At 48.5% G+C, this 17,958-nt stretch overlaps 1 protein-coding gene across 4 annotated transcripts in view; it reads left to right on the forward strand.

Moving 5' to 3' along the window:
• DOCK11 (dedicator of cytokinesis 11) overlaps positions 1-17,958 on the forward strand; it is a 449,693-nt gene that overhangs the window by 424,864 nt on the left and 6,871 nt on the right. For all 4 annotated transcript variants that reach the window (XM_075323721.1, XM_075323722.1, XM_075323724.1 and 1 more), the window contains 4 exons: positions 18-228; positions 649-839; positions 3,137-3,237; positions 5,283-5,421. In XM_075323721.1, the coding sequence (XP_075179836.1) occupies positions 18-228; positions 649-839; positions 3,137-3,237; positions 5,283-5,421 (642 nt within the window). The remainder of the gene's footprint in view (positions 1-17; positions 229-648; positions 840-3,136; positions 3,238-5,282; positions 5,422-17,958) is intronic.

The following is a 17,958-nucleotide window of genomic DNA, read 5'->3' on the forward strand; positions in this document are numbered from 1 at the left end:
GGTCTCTATTTAAATAGGTAAATGTAAAAGATCTTGATGTGAAGTTTGCTCACATTCAGATAACGTACGTCAAGCCCTATTTAGAGGAACAAGAGCTTGCTGATCGACGGACAGATTTTGAGAAGAATCACAACATAAAGCGATTTGTCTTCGAAACCCCATACACACAGTCAGGCAAAAAGCATGGGAACGTAGAGGAACAGTGTAAGAAGAGAACCATACTAACAAGTGAGTCATCTTGAAATCCTGAATCAAAACATCAAACAAACTTTAGAATCATCATAGGTTGCTAAATTGTTTCTCCAAAGTTTCACAAAAATCTTGTGAGTTTTGATGCTAGTTCTAGACAGCTACGTGCATATGGGCAAAGCATGGACAGGGTGTCGCTACGCTCATCAATCAATGTCATGAAAAGTTACGCCTTACAATTCAGTGGCATAACTTCCTCAGAATATACTGGAGTACATTCTGCCGGAGGTGCCTAATTCATTAAGAGGTGCATCTTACTCTACCAGCCCCGTTCATTAAGACTGGCATATACAATGATGACTCGGGACCCATGTCCCTACAGGTTATAGCTTAGAGTCTTCTGGATCTTCCTTCACTGAATGTCGGCTATGTATCTTACAATAAATATTTCATTTTCAGCATCAAACACTTTTCCATATGTCAAGAAAAGAATACCTGTAATCTATGAGCACCAAGTGGATCTTAAACCCATTGATGTTGCTATTGATGAAATTAAGGAGAAGACCGGAGATTTGCAGAAGATCTGCTCATCTGCAGATGTCGATATGATCCAGTTACAGCTAAAACTACAAGGATGTGTGTCTGTGCAGGTAAAGCATGTTCCCCAACAACATATCCTAAAATTGAGATGTACCCATCTCTGAAAGGGAGAGTCTCCACCAAAATGCATTTTAAACAAGCTATACCGTGATATAGAAGACTTAGGCCCAAAATAAAAACCCTACTAGAACTGTACCGGTCAGTGGTACGGCGCCTGAGAAAATAATTATAATTCAAATGCAAATTTGGGGACTTCCGAAAACTGTTGGTGTGGCCATGAGCTCGATGTACAGGTTACGCCCTTCTCACTCCTCGTTAGGGACCGCCCGCTTCTGACTAACCCTGCCTGAGTCCGTCCATGCGTGTACACATAGGGTGGATAATCCACTGTGCTGCCACTCATAACAGAGCAGCTTCAGAGAACAGGAGGGGATGGCGACTAAATAAATATGCAGAACCGGGGTGGAGAATGTGCCGACCCAGTGTGTACCCTCCCACAACGACATTGCGTGTGCACACAGCCAGCTCAGGCAGGGTCAGTGTGCATGTGAACATATGCATCATTTTGGGAAGTGTCCACTGCAATTCACAAGCAGGAAAAGTCCCCAATGAACAAAATAAGGGTGTAACGGTTCACCAAGTTCTTGGCCATGACAAGAGTGCACTAAAGCCCCCATGCGTTTTGCGTTTTAATTAAAAGTTATTTTCTCTGTATCACTAAAAGGTATATGGCTAGTATGTTGTTTTTTTTATAGGCACTAATTTTAAATGTATTTTGGGGGTGTCTCTGTCCATGGTCCTGAAGGATGTGATAAGTGATTTGCACTTTTTCTGATATCTGATGCCCTTGGTCAACTGAACAGTCTTAAAGGGAACCTGTCAGCAGAAATTTTGCACTAAACATAATAGATTCCCGCTCTGCAGTTCCTGGGCTGCATTCCAGCAAGGTTCGTGTTATTATTGTGCCCCCTTTTAGACCAAAAGAAATACTTTATAAAGTGGTACCTTTTTGTATGCAGATACTGTAAATGGTACACGGGGGCGGGCTGCCTGGTGTCCGTTATTCTGCCTCCTGCTGCTTTAGGCCGTCCCCCATCGCTCATTTCCATAGTTGTGGACGCCGCCCAGTGCTCCAGAGGTCCCCGCGCATGCCCAGTGCCTATCTCTCGTGGATGAGCACTGTGCCCAGTGTCACCGCTGGTGACGTGTGCGCGGGCTTTAGATTATGGGCAGCGCTGTGATTTTCATTACCAAGTAACGGCTCATAATCGTGTGACTGCGCTTTCCCCCTCTGCCTCCTTCGTTCTGCGCAAGCGCGGGCCTGCTGACCCCACGTTACCTGTTTCCCATCTTGCCCTGAGGCAGGAAATAGATGGGAGGAGCGCGGAGCAGGACAATCCTGCGTCTAATCCTGATCGGTGGTGTCCTGCTCCGCACTCCTCCCATCTATTTCCTGCCTCAGGGCAAGATGGGAAACAGGTAACGTGGGGTCAGCAGGCCCACCCTTGCGCAGAACGAAGGAGGCAGAGGGGGAAAGCGTGGTCACGCGATTATGGGCGGTTACTTGGTAATGAAAATCAAAGCGCCGCCCATAATCTAAAGCCTGCGCACACGTCACCAGCGGTGACACTGGGCACAGTGCTCATCCACGAGAGATAGGCACTGGGCATGCGCGGGGACCTCTTGAGTACTGGGCGGCGTCCACAGCTATGGAAATGAGTGATGGGGGACGGCCTAAAGCGGCAGGAGGCAGAATAACGGACACCAGGCAGCCCGCCCCCGTGTACCATTTACAGTATCTGCATACAAAAAGGTACCACTTTATAAAGTCTTTATTTTGGTCAGAAAGGAGGCACAAGAACAACAGGAACAGCTGCAGAGGGGGAATCTTTTATGTTTAGTGCAAGATTTCTGCTGACAGGTTCCCTTTAACTCAGAAAGGTATTGTAGATATCCATGAAATATGGAAAAATTTGGACCACAAGCATTGAATTAGGAACCCTACACAACCCTAAGGATTGAACGGAGAAAATCAAAGGAAATGAAGCATGTTTCTGTGTAATATGAATATATTGCAGGGGATATGTGCTCTAACGATCAAAAGTGTTGAAAAAAAAAACTATAAAACTTGAAAAAATCTCTGTGTAACAAAAACATAAAAAATGGGGGAAAAAGTGGCAAATGTGTTTTTGCAATCCACTATCGAATGATGGAGAAACATACCTTCAGAGATTTTTTTTTAAATTTGTGGGCATAGCTTATGTTTTTCTTGTTGATTTTATATTATTTTGTGCAGTTATGGCTACCAAAGTATAATCACATTATAATGTATATATTTTTGTTATAGGTAAATGCGGGACCTTTAGCCTATGCAAGAGCTTTCCTAGATGACAGTCGGCCCAGCAAATATACTGCCAAAAAGATAAAGGAGCTAAAAGATATCTTTAAGTATGTTCATAATGACTTCATTGATCAGCCATGGTCTATCCTGTCCAACAAAGTCAGACACATCAGCCACGTGCGCATGTTCAGTATTTGGTGAGTTTTGTCCTCAGTATTTGTATCCAAAACCAGGAGTGGGACAATCAGAGGAAAAGTAGAATAGAAACATGGGCACCACTTCTGTATTTATCACCGCTTCTGGTTTTGTTTTATAAATACTGAGGTACATAACTCAAATTCTTAATGTATGCACAAGGCCTTAAGCCAGAGATGGCTAACCTTTTGAGATTGGTGTCAAAATTCGTAAAAAAACGAGCAGAACTCTGGTGGTGTGTAACTTCTCGAAAAATCCATAATTTTGTGATATTTGTAGTTCTAATAACAAAAAGTTATCTGATAATGACTGCTGGGGTAGAGGAGATAATGACTGCTGTTGGGAGAGGAGATAACGACTGCTGGGGAGAGGAGATAATGACTGCTGGGGGGAGAGGAGAAATGACTGCTGGGGGGAGAGGAGAAATGACTGCTGGGGGGAGAGGAGATAATGACTGCTGGGGGAGAGGAGATAATGACTGCTGGGGGAGAGGAGATAATGACTGCTGGGGGGAGAGGAGATAATGACTGCTGGGGGAGAGGAGATAATGACTGCAGGGAGGGGAGAGGAGATAATGACTGCAGGGAGGGGAGAGGAGATAATGACTACTGGGGGGGAGAGAAGATAATGACTGCTGTGGGGGAGAGGAGATAATGACTGCTGGGGGAGAGGAGATAATGACTGCTGGAGGGAGAGGAGACAATGACTGCAGGGAGAGAAGATAATGACTACTGGGGGGGAGAGAAGATAATGACTGCTCTGGGGGAGAGGAGATAATGACTGCTGTGGGGGAGAGGAGATAATGACTACTGGGAGAGAAGATAATGACTACTGGGGGAGAGGAGATAATGACTGCTGGGGAGGAGGAGATAATGACTGCTGGGGGAGAGGAGATAATGACTGCTGTGGGGGAGAGGAGATAATGACTGCTGGGGAGAGAGGAGATAATGACTGCTGGGGGGAGAGGAGATAATGACTGCTGGGAAGAGGAGATAATGACTACAGGGAGGGGAGAGGAGATAATGACTACTGGGGGGAGAGAAGATAATGACTGCTGAAGAGAGGAGATAATGACTGCTGGGGGGAGAGGAGATAATGACTGCTGGGGGGAGAGGAGATAATGACTGCTGAGGAGAGGAGATAATGACTGCTGGGGGGAGAGGAGATAATGACTGCTGGGGGGAGAGGAGATAATGACTGCTGGCAGGAGAAGATAATGACTACTGGGGGAGAGAAGATAATGACTGCTGTGGGGGAGAGGAGATAATGACTGCTGTGGGGGAGAGGAGATAATGACTGCTGGGGGAGTGGAGATAATGACTACTGGGGGGAGAGGAGATAATGACTGCTGTGGGGGAGAGGAGATAATGACTGCTGGGGGAGTGGAGATAATGACTACTGGGGGGAGAGAAGATAATGACTACTAGAGGAGAGGAGATAATGACTGCTGGGGGAGAGGAGATAATGACTGCTGGGAAAGAGGAGATAATGACTGCTGGGGGATAGAAGATAATGACTGCTGGGGGAGAGGAGATAACGTCTGCTGGGGAGAGGAGATAATGACTGCTGGGGGGAGAGGAGATAATGACTGCTGGGGGATAGAAGATAATGACTGCTGGGGGAGAGGAGATAACGTCTGCTGGGGAGAGGAGATAATGACTGCTGGGGGAAAGGAGATAATGACTAATGGGGGAGAGGAGGCCACAGGTTACTTGACCTTAGGTGACTTTTTTACACTCCATGACTTCACCTTAGGTGGGGTCACTCAGTTCATTGAGGTCCCATGAGATGAGAAGACTCTTGGTTTTGGATTATAAAAACTGATGTAAAATATACTGACCAAATACTGAATGTGTGAACGTGGCCTAAATGTGTTAGCTTTTGATCCTGATTAAATGCATCTATTCTGTATAGACAGTTGCCATAATCTGTCCTTTGTGTATTCTTACCTGTATAGACTGTTTATCCAAGTGTGTGCCACAGCGCTGGACCTGAATGAACGGCTTATAAAAGAAGATCAGGTGGAATACCATGAGGGACTCAAAACAAACTTCAGGGAAATGGTGAAAGAGCTTTCTGAAATTATCCACGAGCAGGTACATGTCCCATTGCATTCTGCATCACTGTATTTTGTTGAGACAATGGCCTTCATCTGGGATAAACATTCAGTTTGCTGTCACTCCGAATGGCACAAGCAGGATCCCCCCCACCTCCCCCGGCCTTTACTATGCATACTTTATTCATCTCATGTTTCAGTGCAAATATAGCTGTACTTACACCTACAGATGCACAAAGTTAAACAGCCGCCACTGGGCAATATGTTTGCTGGTTGGTCGTCATTTAATAGCCTGTTTAAACAAGTGGAGACTGTGCTTCAGATGCACACTGAATAATCAGTAATAGATTGTTTTGTGCACATAAGGCGCCATTCTTCTCGGCAGCCCAGGTCTTGCTACCACAGAATGATGTTCATCCACGAAGATGAACTTTTGGGTGCACCACTAAGATCATTTCACCCAATGAATTTTGCTCATTCAGGTGTTTGGCAGCCTGTTTACACTGTACGATTATCGAGAAGGAGCATTATTAGGAAGATTTGCTCCCAATAATTATGCAATATGAATGCAGGAAACAGAATGTTCCCCTTGAAAACCATTTTATTATTGCTGCAATTGTCCTACTAATCTAAGGTCCCTGCCCTTTGTCTTATTCTCACTCTTCGGTATCTTCACCTATTATGAGTGCCACTCCGATCCCGCTGTGCCATGTCGTTTCCACAACTTCTGACTGTCCGAAAGTCAGAAGTTACTTCACAAGCTCTCAATATGAGTCTATGAGAGCTAGATAGAGGCCTCCATAGATTTGTATTGAGTTTTGACCTCTGGCATGGTCCATGAAATACTGGAGTTGCCGGCAGGTCACAAATCACAGGAGACCTACCAGAGCAACGGTGATAGAACACAAATCCGCCAGTAGGTGATGAGAAGTTGAAAAAGTAGGATTTGTTTAGCTTAGAAAAAAAGGCCTCTCAGAGGAGATCTCACTTATATGTATCAATACATGTGTGGTCAATATAAAGGACTGGCACATGACTTAGGCTATGTTCACAAATAGCGATTTTGCAGCGTTTTTTAGCACCGTTTTTGCCTTGGTTTTATGCAACTCCATGCTAATAAAACGCTGCTTTTTACAGTCCCAGCAAAGCCTATGAGATTTCTGAAATCTCATGCACACAAACACTTACAGTTTTTTGTTAAATACCTGCGCTTTTGCAGCGGTTTTAAAAGAATGAGCATGTCAATTCTTTGCAGCGTTTTTGCAACGGTTTTGCATTGAAACCACCCACTTTGTAGAAAAACTGCTGCGCATCTGCAGCAAAAACACCATAAAAACCACCACTAAAAAGGCGACAAAACCGCACATTACTCCAAGGAGATTTCATTCCACAAGATCAGGTTTTAGTCAAAGAAAAAAAATGATGCAAAAACGCCATGTGTGAACATAGCCTTATTCTTCTCAATGACAGTATTAAATACCAAGCAGCATTCACTTCGAGTGGAAGAAAGGTGATTCCGGCAGCTACATAGGAAAGGGTTCTTTACAGTTAGAGCAGTCAGACTGTGGAATGCCGACCACAAGAGGTAGTAATGGCAGATATACAGCTTTTTAAAAAAGGGCTGGATGATTTCCTCAGTACACACAACATTGTTGGTTATAAATGATTTAATGACAAAATATATAATTGGTGGAGGAAGGTTGAACTAGATGAACCTAGGGCTTTTTTCATGTTACTTTGAAATAAGACAGGGGTCAGGGGACTTAGATTTAAAGCACCACTCCAGCCTGGGAAAAAAAATACATTGTAGTGTTGCTTTAAAAGACCTCTTCTTTTGTGTCTGTATTTCTGCTGTAGATCTAAAAAAAAATAAATCGTTATTTTTATATAGCGCTAACATATTCCGCAGCGCTTTACATACTGTACATCAGGAACACTGTCCCCATTGGGGCTCAGAATCTAAATTCCCTATCTGAATGATCTATTTGCCTCTATGGTACCGAATAATAAACACATACATTGTAAATATTCTGTAGACCTATTGCTGTCCATCTGCCCCTTTCTTTTACAAACCCACAAAATGTTTGTTAGTAAGAAGTAGGGGAGAAGAACTGCAGGATCGATCTAGAAGGAGTTTCTTTGTAGTCAAAAAAAAATTAAGACAATTTCCAAAGCTCCTCCATTTTTCACTTAAGATGCTTTGTTAAATGTCACAACAAGAGGAAAACCTGGGAAGAAAAAGTACAGCTGAGATTTGCTTTGCTTCCTATCTAGATTTGACAATCTTCCAGAACAGCCTCTATTCCAAGCCTATACACTGTAGAAAACTACCAGGACAGGAGAGAGACTAGTGTCCAGAGATTTTTAGCTCAGTATTTGCCGTTTGGCATCAAATTTCTCTTTTTTTTTAATAAATACTGTAAAAATTAACTATATTTATTAAAAAAAAAAATCTCAGTGAAAATACAATGTAACATTAGAGTCTCACAGTTCTATTTACCTTTTTTTATATATGCATTTATCCATTCATGGATGCACATACTGATCCCTATTTAACACTTATCTCTGTTTATCTTCAGAGTAAGTTGTTTTTCTTATTCACGCTTAGTAGATGTAGATTTACCAGATTGCTCTTAGTAGTATTTACATTGCTGCTTTTAAAGCTCCGGGTTAAACACCAGCCCCCAAACATGTTTCGCCAGTTTTATGGCATCCTCAGAAGTCTTATGGGGTTAGTTAACTATTAGATAGACCACTTCGAACCGATTGTCTAGATGTACTGAGCAGTGTAAAGGTCCAGTCACACTAAGCAACTTACCAGCGATCCCAACAACGATAGGGATCGCTGGTAAGTTGCTAGGAGGTTGCTGGTGAGATGTCACACTGCGACGCTCCAGCGATCCCACCAGCAACCTGACCTGGCAGGGATCGCTGGAGCGTCGCTACACGAGTTGCTGGTGAGCTCACCAGCAACCAGTGACCAGCCCCCAGCGCCGCGTGGAAGATGCTGCGCTTGGTAACTAAGGTAAATATCGGGTAACCAACCCGATATTTACCTTGGTTACCAGTGCACGGAGCTACACATGCAGAGAACAGGGAGCAGCGCACACTGAGCGCTGGCTCCCTGCTCTCCTAGTTACAGCACACATCGGGTTAATTACCCGATGTGTGCTGCAGCTAAATGTGCACAGAGCAGGGAGCAGCGCACACCGCTTAGCGCTAGCTCCCTGCTCTCCTAGCTACAGCACACATCGGGTTAATTAACCCGATGTGTCCTGCAGCTACATGTGCACAGAGCAGGAGCCGGCACTGACAGTGAGAGCGGCGGAGGCTGGTAACAAAGGTAAATATCGGGTAACCAAGGACAGGGCTTCTTGGTTACCTGATGTTCACATTGGTTACCAGCCTCCGCAGAAGCCGGCTCCTGCTGCCTGCACATTTAGTTGTTGCTCTCTCGCTGTCACACACAGCGATCTGTGCTTCACAGCAGGACAGCAACAACTAAAAAATGGCCCAGGACATTCAGCAACAACCAACGACCTCACAGCAGGGGCCAGGTTGTTGCTGGATGTCACACACAGCAACATCGCTAGCAACGTCACAAAAGTTGTTCGTTAGCAGCGATGTTGCTAGCGATGTTGCTAGCGATGTTGCTTAGTGTGACGGGGCCTTAAGGCTAGGGCCCCACTTTGCGTTTTTACCTGCTTTTCAGGTGCTTTTTGGGTGCGTTTTGAGAAGCACCTTTTTTATGCCAAAATGCTTGCGTTTTCATTTTCCAGCCATTTCAATTGCATTTCTGATTTTTCCGACCCCACTTTGCGTTTGTAAACGCATCTGCGAATTTGCATATTTTGTGGCAAAAAACAAGCGATCAAAGAAGCAGCATGTCAATTGTTTTTGCCATTTTGGGTGCGTTTTGCTAACATTGAAGTCAATGAGAAGTTGCAAAAACCAAGATTCCTTCAAATTCCTGCGTTTTACCTGCTTTTTATGTGCAGAAAGCATGCGTTTTGGACTACCAAAACACATGCTATTTGGACATTGAAATAATGATTTCATATGTCCCTTTACACACACACATAGTCCGACAATTAAATTTAAGAAAAATAATAATTTATTGCTATTTTTCCAATAAATAATATATTACCGCTACAATTTTAAAAAATATTTCTATTTCCTTAATTATTTCTAAAATTATATGTTTTCCTTTTTTTTCTCATTTTTCATTTTGTTTGACTGTTTAAACTTTATTTAGCAGTGTCTTGATGTTCAAAACGCATCTGTCAAAACGCAGGTGAAAAAGCATGTAAAAAGCGCTGAAAATGCATCTAAAACACGGTAAATACACATGCGTTTTCAGCGCTAAATTTCTGAAAAATGCAACTTTGGTCAAATCAATTACGCCCAAAACGTGCGTTTAGAACTGCAAGTAGGTGAACGCAAAGTGGGGCCCTAGCCTAAGTTCACATGTCTTGTAATCATCCATTAGGATGGATCCATTGCGAAAATGATTTCTGTCTGATCAGTTTTTTGTTTTCTTTAACATGGGAGTCTATGGACAACAGATCCGTTAACGGATTGCTATTTAGCCATCCATTGTACTTGGATTTGTAACGGATCCATTGTTTTCCTAACAAATCCGTTACAAACGGACGATAAACAGCAATCTGTTAACGGATCCTGTTGTCCATAAACTCCACATGCTAAAAACAAATCTGGCCAACATCCGTTATTTAACAATCAACAAAAAAGTTGTTTGCACAACTTTTTTGCAAACGGATCTCTAGTGGATCTGTCATAATGGATGATTACTGGACATGTGAACTCACCTTAAGATTTCAGCACAAGCAGTGAAGAAGGAAACTGAGCAGCTATCAATCAGTCTAGAAGAGTGGAGATTGATAGAGCTGAGGAGTCCAAGCGTATTCATAAGCAAAACTCACTTCTGCTGGATTCAAGCTGTCAAGAATGATTATACAGCCATTCTGACATTGATTTTAAAAGGTCTCATCAGATCTAAGGCGGGCTTTACACGCTACGATATCGCTAGCAATTTCTAGCGATATCGAGCGTGTAAGTACCCGCCCCCGTCGCACATGCCATATCGTGTGATCGCTGCCGCAGCGAACATTATCGCTTTGGCAGCGTCACACGCACTTACCTGGTCGGCGTCGTCGCTGTGACTGCCGAACAATCCCTCCCTCAAGGGGGAGGGACGTTCGGCGTCACCGCGATGTCACTAAGCGGCCGGCCAATCAAAGCGGAGGGGCGGAGATGAGCGGGACGTAACATCCCGCCCACCTCCTTCCTTCCTCAATGCAAGGTTTGTGCAATTTAAAACGGATCGCTTAATAGATTTCACAATAAAAACTGCACACATCATAAAATGGAAATCTTAAGGGGCCTTTACACGCTACGATATCGTTAATGTTTTATCGTCGGGGTCAAGTTGTTAGTGACGCACATCCGGCGTCATTAACGATATCGCAGCGTGTGACACTGACTAGCGACCTTAAGCGACCTCAAAAATGGTGAAAATCGTTCACCATGGAGAGGTCGTCCCAAACTCAAAAATCGATAAGGGTTGTTTATCCAGGTGGTTCATCGCTCATGCGGCAGCACACATCGCTATGTGTGACACCGCAGGAGCGAGGAACGTCTCCTTACCTGCCGCCGGCCCCAATGCGGAAGGAAGGAGGTGGGCGGGATGTTACGTCCCGCTCATCTCCACCCCTCCACTTTGATTGGCCGGCCGCTTAGTGACGTTGAGGTGACGTCGCTGTGATGCAGAACGTCCCTCCCCCTTGAAGGAGGGATTGTTCGGTAGTCACAGCGACGCCGCCAACCAGGTAAGTATGTGTGACGCTGCCGTAGCGATAATGTTCGCTACGGCAGCGATCACAAACAATCGCATGCGCGACGGGGGTGGGTACTTACACGCTTGCTCTCGCTACAAATTACTAGCGATATCGCTACCGTGTAAAGCCCCCTTTAGTATCCAGCAGTCATAGGTGGTGCTCTGCCTCCAGCTCCTCCCTCTGCCTCCAGCTCTTTTCTCTGTCTCTTGCTTCTTCCTCTAGCGCCTCCCTCTGTCTCTTGCTTCTGCCTCCAGCTCCTCCCTCTGTCTCTTGCTTCTGCCTCTAGCTCCTCCCTCTGCCTCCAGCTCCTCCCTCTGTCTCTTGCTTCTGCCTCCAGCTCCTCCCTCTGCCTCCAGCAACTCCTTCTGCCTCTTTCTTGCTCTAGCTCCTTCCTCTGCCTCCAGCTTGTCCCTCTGTCTCTATTTTCTACTTCCAGTTCATCCCTCTGCCTCTAGCTCCTCCCTCTGCCTCTAACTCCTCCCCTCTACATAGAATCTTATCAGTGCAAACTGTCTTCTTCTATTTCAGTAATTTAAAAATCTGTCTGAATACAGATTTTACCTGTAAATTGAATTAGAAAAGTAATAATCACTCCAGAAGGAAAAAAAAACAGATTTGTCTGATAAGATATATCACAAATTTTCTTATTTTCACATGTACTATTCATTTATGAAATTAAAATGACGGTTACTCTTTAAGTAGCTGGGGTTTTCCAGCTCTAATCATCAAAATCTAACCCCCAAAAATTAAACATTGATAACCCAAATTCTGAGGTGAGGATTGGAAATTCGCGCTTTAAATTCAGGAAAACCTCTTTTAAAAAAATAATTGTCTGATTTTAACAATTCCACCAACTTTATGGATCCACCTGAGACTAATAGATTGTCCTTACATTTTGGCTGCTATGCGATATCAGAAGATTCCCACAAAGGTTTAATTTTTATGGATGGTAGCTGCTAGTTTTTGCAATTTTTATAGGAAATTTCAAAGTACCCTTCTGTCACAAACCACCGGGGGGGGTCACTCAGAAATCCCCCGCGCTGGCTACCAGTACGTCACAATCGGGGGGTAACAAGTGGGGGTCACCCCTCCTTTATACCTCCCGACTGACAGACAGAGCACGTGACGCGCTCTCTAGCGCCCCTCTTATAGTCAGGCCAATTATGGAATTGCCCGACAATAAGCAAGGAGGCCGCTATACTACTTATGCCGATTATTGAAGGGTCCCCGGTGAGAGTAAGGTATATATTCCCCCGACCTCCGCGGGCGGAATATATAAAATCTCCCCGAATCTCACTGGCCTCCCCACAATAATCCTTGGCACAATTCGCTGCCACCAACCGATTTACGGTAACTATTAGCCGAACACACAGACGTGGGATTCAAGATCGAGATAACAGAACAGCCCAAGATTAATTATATAATTTAATCAGCCTAAAGCACACTAGAAACTACAATATATACAATAGGGAATCTACAGAATATACAGTTATGTCAGAGTACAGTTACAATCAAAGCATGGGTTACAAACAGGCATACACAGTCCCAGCAGTTACCTTGTTGCGTCTGGCCACAGGGGGGCGCTGTACCCAGGTTTCTAGGATCCTTCCCACAGATGTTTCCTACACGTGCCCCCAGCGAAAAGAACACTGGAAAATGGCCGAAGTAGGGTTATCAACCTGGGCAAATCCAGGTCCCCTCCTACCTTAGTGACCTCAGAGGGAGCACTGCTCCACCCCTGGCTTGAGTTATGGACAATCCACAACATGGAATATGGGCCATAACTTTGCCTGGGAGCGTCGTAGGCGGACGCCAATGCTCTCATTGTGACAGTTATGAATTTAGCTACAGAACGAGGGGACTCATGACCTGTCTGCCAGTTCCCCATTGGCTGATATCACGCCTGGGGCATTTCCCAATGTCCTGCTCCCATAAAAAGGGTGTGCCGGCATCGTCCGCATGCAGAGACACCATTTTTATGGTTGCCATATTTATCGGAAATATGGCTTGCGAGATATGAACCATTTTTTACTGGAGTCGTTCTGTCTGGCTAGTTCCATAGCCTTGCTAATTAGCTACAACTCTTGTTACAGGGTGACGGCAGGGAGTCATCCTGTGTCCATTGTTCCCACACCACCTCATCTCCATATCACAGGACATGGCCATGGAGGTGTAAGTGGAACACTGAGAACAAGAAGGGAGGGGGCACTGCCAGGGAGTGATGAGGGATTATGACTGGAGTCATAATTCATCTTCATATCCCGGGATTTGCCTCACACCTCCCCCCTTTTGAGGGCGCTAGGGGGCAGCACACTCCGGTGTTCCCCCGTGCGCCCGTCCGCGACCTCTCCTTGTCGGGACAGCCCGTCTGCGTTACCGTGGTCACGGCCCCTTTTGTGGCGAATGGTGAAGTTGTATTGCTGGAGCGCAAGGCTCCATCGCAACAATCGCCCATTCGTCCCAGAGACGGTGTGCAACCAGCTGAGGGGATTGTGGTCCGTCTCCACGATGAAGTGGCGCCCGTATAGATAGGGTTGCAGACGCTGCAGGGCCCACACTATGGCCAGGCACTCCTTCTCCATCGTGGAATAGGCAACTTCCCTTGGTAACAGCTTCCTGCTCAGGTACAAGACTGGGTGCTCTTGGCTCGCAGAGTCCACCTGGCTGAGCACCGCACCGAGGCCGAAGTCACTGGCGTCGGTCTGTACTACAAACGGCCGCGTGAAGTCGGCTGCCTGTAGCACGGGCGGGCTGGACAGGGCGTCCTTTAGGGCCTGGAAGGCTGTCTCGCAGTCCATTGTCCAATCGACTGCAGAGGGCAGCTTCTTCTTGGTGAGGTCCGTCAAGGGCTTTGCCAGGCTACTATAGCGTGGAACAAACCTCCTATAGTACCCGGCGGTCCCCAAGAAGGACATCACCTGCTTCTTGGTCCTGGGGGTGGGCCAGGATGCGATGGCCTCCACTTTCTCAGGCTCGGGCTTCAGTGTTCTCCCGCCTACCCGGTGACCGAGGTACTGGACCTCGCTCATGGCCAGCTGACACTTTCCCGGCTTGATGGTCAAACCTGCCCGGTGGATCCGCCTGAGCACCTGTGCTAGATGCTCTAGGTGGTCCTCCCAGGTGGGACTGAAGACGGCAATGTCATCCAGGTACGCGGCCGCGTACCCTTCAAGTCCCTTGAGCAGGGTGTTGACCATCCGCTGGAAAGTGGCAGGGGCATTCCTCATCCCGAATGGCATCACCGTGGACTCGTATAGTCCAAATGGGGTAATAAAGGCAGAGCGTTCCCTGGCCTTGCGAGTCAGGGGGATCTGCCAATATCCCCGGCTCAGATCCATGATGGTCAGGTACTGAGCCCCGGCCAACTGATCGAGCAGGTCATCGATGCGTGGCATTGGGTACGCATCGGCGACCGTGACCGCATTGAGCCCCCTGTAGTCCACGCAGAACCGAGTGGTTCGGTCCTTCTTAGGGACGAGGACTACAGGCGAGGCCCAAGCGCTGTTGGATGCCTGGATCACCCCCAGCTTCAGCATCTCGTCAATCTCCTGGCGCATGTGTTGCTGCACCTCCAGGGAGACCCGATATGCTGAACGCCGGATCGGGGGATGATCCCCAGTGTCCACGTGATGGACAGCCAAGTCAGTCCTTCCGGGCTGGTTGGTAAACAACCCCCGGAAGGGGTGTAGGGTGGCCCACAGCTGGGACCGTTGGTCCTCCAAGAGCTGGTGGCCAACCTCCACATCCTCAATGGATCCGCCTGCCCTAACCTGGGCTAGCATATCCAAGAGGGTTTCCGCTTCTCCCTCCTCGGGCAGGTTGCACACGGGGAGCGCACATGCCTCCCGCTCATGATGTGCCTTCATCATGTTCACATGGAAGGGCTTCCGCCTTCCACGGGCAGGGTCCAGGGTGACCAGGTACGTCACAGGGTTGAGCTGCTGGTACACGAGGTATGGGCCTTCCCAGGCTGCCTGAAGCTTGTCCTGTGGTACGGGGACCAGTACCCACACCTCTTGACCCACTTGGTAGGTCCTCTCACAAGCGTTCTGGTCGTACCAACGCTTCTGATCGGCCTGGGCTTGAGCCATATTGTCGTGTACCAGTTGCGTCAAGGCCTGCATTTTGTCCCGGAAGCGCATGACATACTCGATAACCGACACTCCAGGGGTGGCCAAATCCCCTTCCCAAGCCTCTTTCACCAGAGCCAGGGGGCCCCGCACACGTCGCCCGTACAGGAGCTCAAACGGTGAGAATCCTGTTGAGGCCTGTGGAACCTCCCGGTAAGCAAATAACAGGTGTGGGAGATACCGCTCCCAGTCACGCCCATGGGAGTCGACCAACATCTTAAGCATCTGCTTTAAGGTGCCATTGAACCGCTCGCACAGGCCATTAGTCTGTGGATGGTACGGGCTGGCCACCAGATGTCGCACCTGGACTTGCTTACAGAGGGCCTCCATCAGCTGGGACATGAATTGGGTCCCCCGGTCAGTGAGCATTTCCTGGGGAAAACCCACTCGGGAGAAAATCTCCAGCAATGCGGTGGCCACCTTGTCAGCCCGAATGGACGACAAGGCCACTGCTTCTGGGTACCGGGTGGCATAGTCCACTACCGTCAGTATGAAGCGTTTCCCGGAGCTGCTGGGGATGGCCAGCGGGCCGACCAGATCCACAGCCACCCTCCTGAAAGGCTCATCGATGATTGGCAGAGATACTAGTGGGGCTTTGGGGCGTGGCCCCGCCTTCCCCACTCTCTGACAGGTTTCACACGAACGGCAGTAGGCAGCCACATCGGCCCCCATTTTTGGCCAGTAGAAATGCTGGTTTAACCTGGCCTTGGTCTTAGCGATCCCTAGGTGTCCGGCCATCGGAATCTCATGTGCGATCCGCAACAACTCCGTCCGGAACGGATAGGGTACCACCAACTGTCGGTCCCTGGGCCACGCCTCCGGTGAACCCTGCTGGACCGTGGCCCGGTACAGCCGTCCTTGGTCCCAGACCACTCGCTCCGGGTCCGAGTCCGAGGGAGGCTGTGCCGCCTGCTCCTTAAGAGCTTTCAGGCTGTCGTCAGCTTCTAACGCTGCCTGAAACCCCTGACTAGATGTGGCCAGAATCGACGAGACTGTCACATCTTCAGTCAGTACCCCGGGACCTGTGTCCTGGCCTCCACCTGACTCGGCTGCCACTTGGTCAGAAGGGGAAGAGCTATCGGACCTCCGGGAGGCCCCTTGGCTTCCAGCACTCCCACTGCGGGTGACAGCGGCCACAGCCGCTGCGACCGTGGGTCGTGCCTGCTCCTCCTCCGTTCCTGACCAAGTCGCCGGTTCAGGCAGGCCTACCTGGCTTCCTGACACCCCGGTTGTGGGGGAACCATGCACCGAGATCTTACCTGGGAGCACTTCCGCTCCTGGACCGGCCCCAATCTCACCTGCCTGTTCCCCTCCTGCAGCAACAGAACCCCGCTGTGAAATCTCTGGGGACCCCACATTTGCTGTGGTAGCCCCCACCCCACACACTGGTCCTCCCCCTGCAGCACCCTGCTCTCTGCTTATCCCTTCAGAGGGCAACAGATCCCAGCTCACAGGCTGATTACTTGTAGAGGCATTGTCACACCTTTCTCTGACCCCCTCCCCTGTCACAGCTGCAGCTGTGTGTGTGTCTATGGTGTCTATGCAAGCAGAAATATCAGAGTTCACTCCCTCCTCCCTTACATCATTCATAGATAACACATTAACATTGTCAGGAGTCATGTCAGTACTGGCTGAAGGTTCAGCCCTTGGTGGGGGCCCAAACTGGGAGGTTATCTGCCCCAAATCTGTCCCAAGTAGCACGTTTGCGGGGATCCGATCAGTTACCCCCACCTCCCTCACCCCTCGCCCTGCGCCCCAGTCCACATAAATGTCAGCAACAGGCAGCGCCGGGTCAATGCCTCCAATCCCGGAGACAGCGAGGGTTTTTCCAGGGATCAAGTCTTGGGGGGACACCATCTCAGGCCGCACCAGAGTCACCTCCGAGGCGCTGTCTCGCAGTCCTATGGTCACAGACCGGCCGACGGTGACAGGTTGGAAGCTGTCCAGGGACCTACCACCACCCCCACCCACACAATACACCTTGGGCGGCCCTTGGGACGGGGACGGAGCCGGGGCCTTGGGACGCTGAGGGCACATGGCCTTGAAGTGTCCAGGTAAGTTGCACTGGTGGCACCGTCTTGGTTCCGCCACGGGCCTGGAGAGGGGAGTTGAGGGGGACACCTCCTGCAGTCTAGGGGCAGGTGGGGCAGTCGCAGAATTCATCTTACCCCCTCTCCAGGTGCTGCTGGTGGCCGCTCTCCTGGCCTCAGGGGCCCGGTTGTTGGTGTAGTCATCGGCAAGGGCAGCTGTAGCCGTGGACCCCTTTGGCTTCTGGTCTCGGATGAACTGGCGGAGATCCTCAGGGCAGTTCCACAAGAGTTGCTCCGTGATGAACAAGTCCAGGATCTCCGGTCCGGTGGAAAGCTGCAGGCCTTGGGTCCAGTGGTCGGCAGCTCGGGCAAGTGCCCGCCGGTGGTCAGCCCAGGAGTCCTTTGGTCCCTTCTGTAGGCTCCGGAACTTCTTGCGGTAGGACTCTGGAGTGAGGTTGTACTGTTGGATCAGGGCCCGCTTGATGGTGTCGTAGCCCTGATCTGCCTCAGCAGGCAAGTCCCCAAGGATATCCAGGGCCTTACCCCTTAAACGGGGGGT

This window comes from Anomaloglossus baeobatrachus, chromosome 9 (genome assembly GCF_048569485.1).
Source record: "Anomaloglossus baeobatrachus isolate aAnoBae1 chromosome 9, aAnoBae1.hap1, whole genome shotgun sequence".
NCBI lineage: Eukaryota > Metazoa > Chordata > Amphibia > Anura > Aromobatidae > Anomaloglossus > Anomaloglossus baeobatrachus.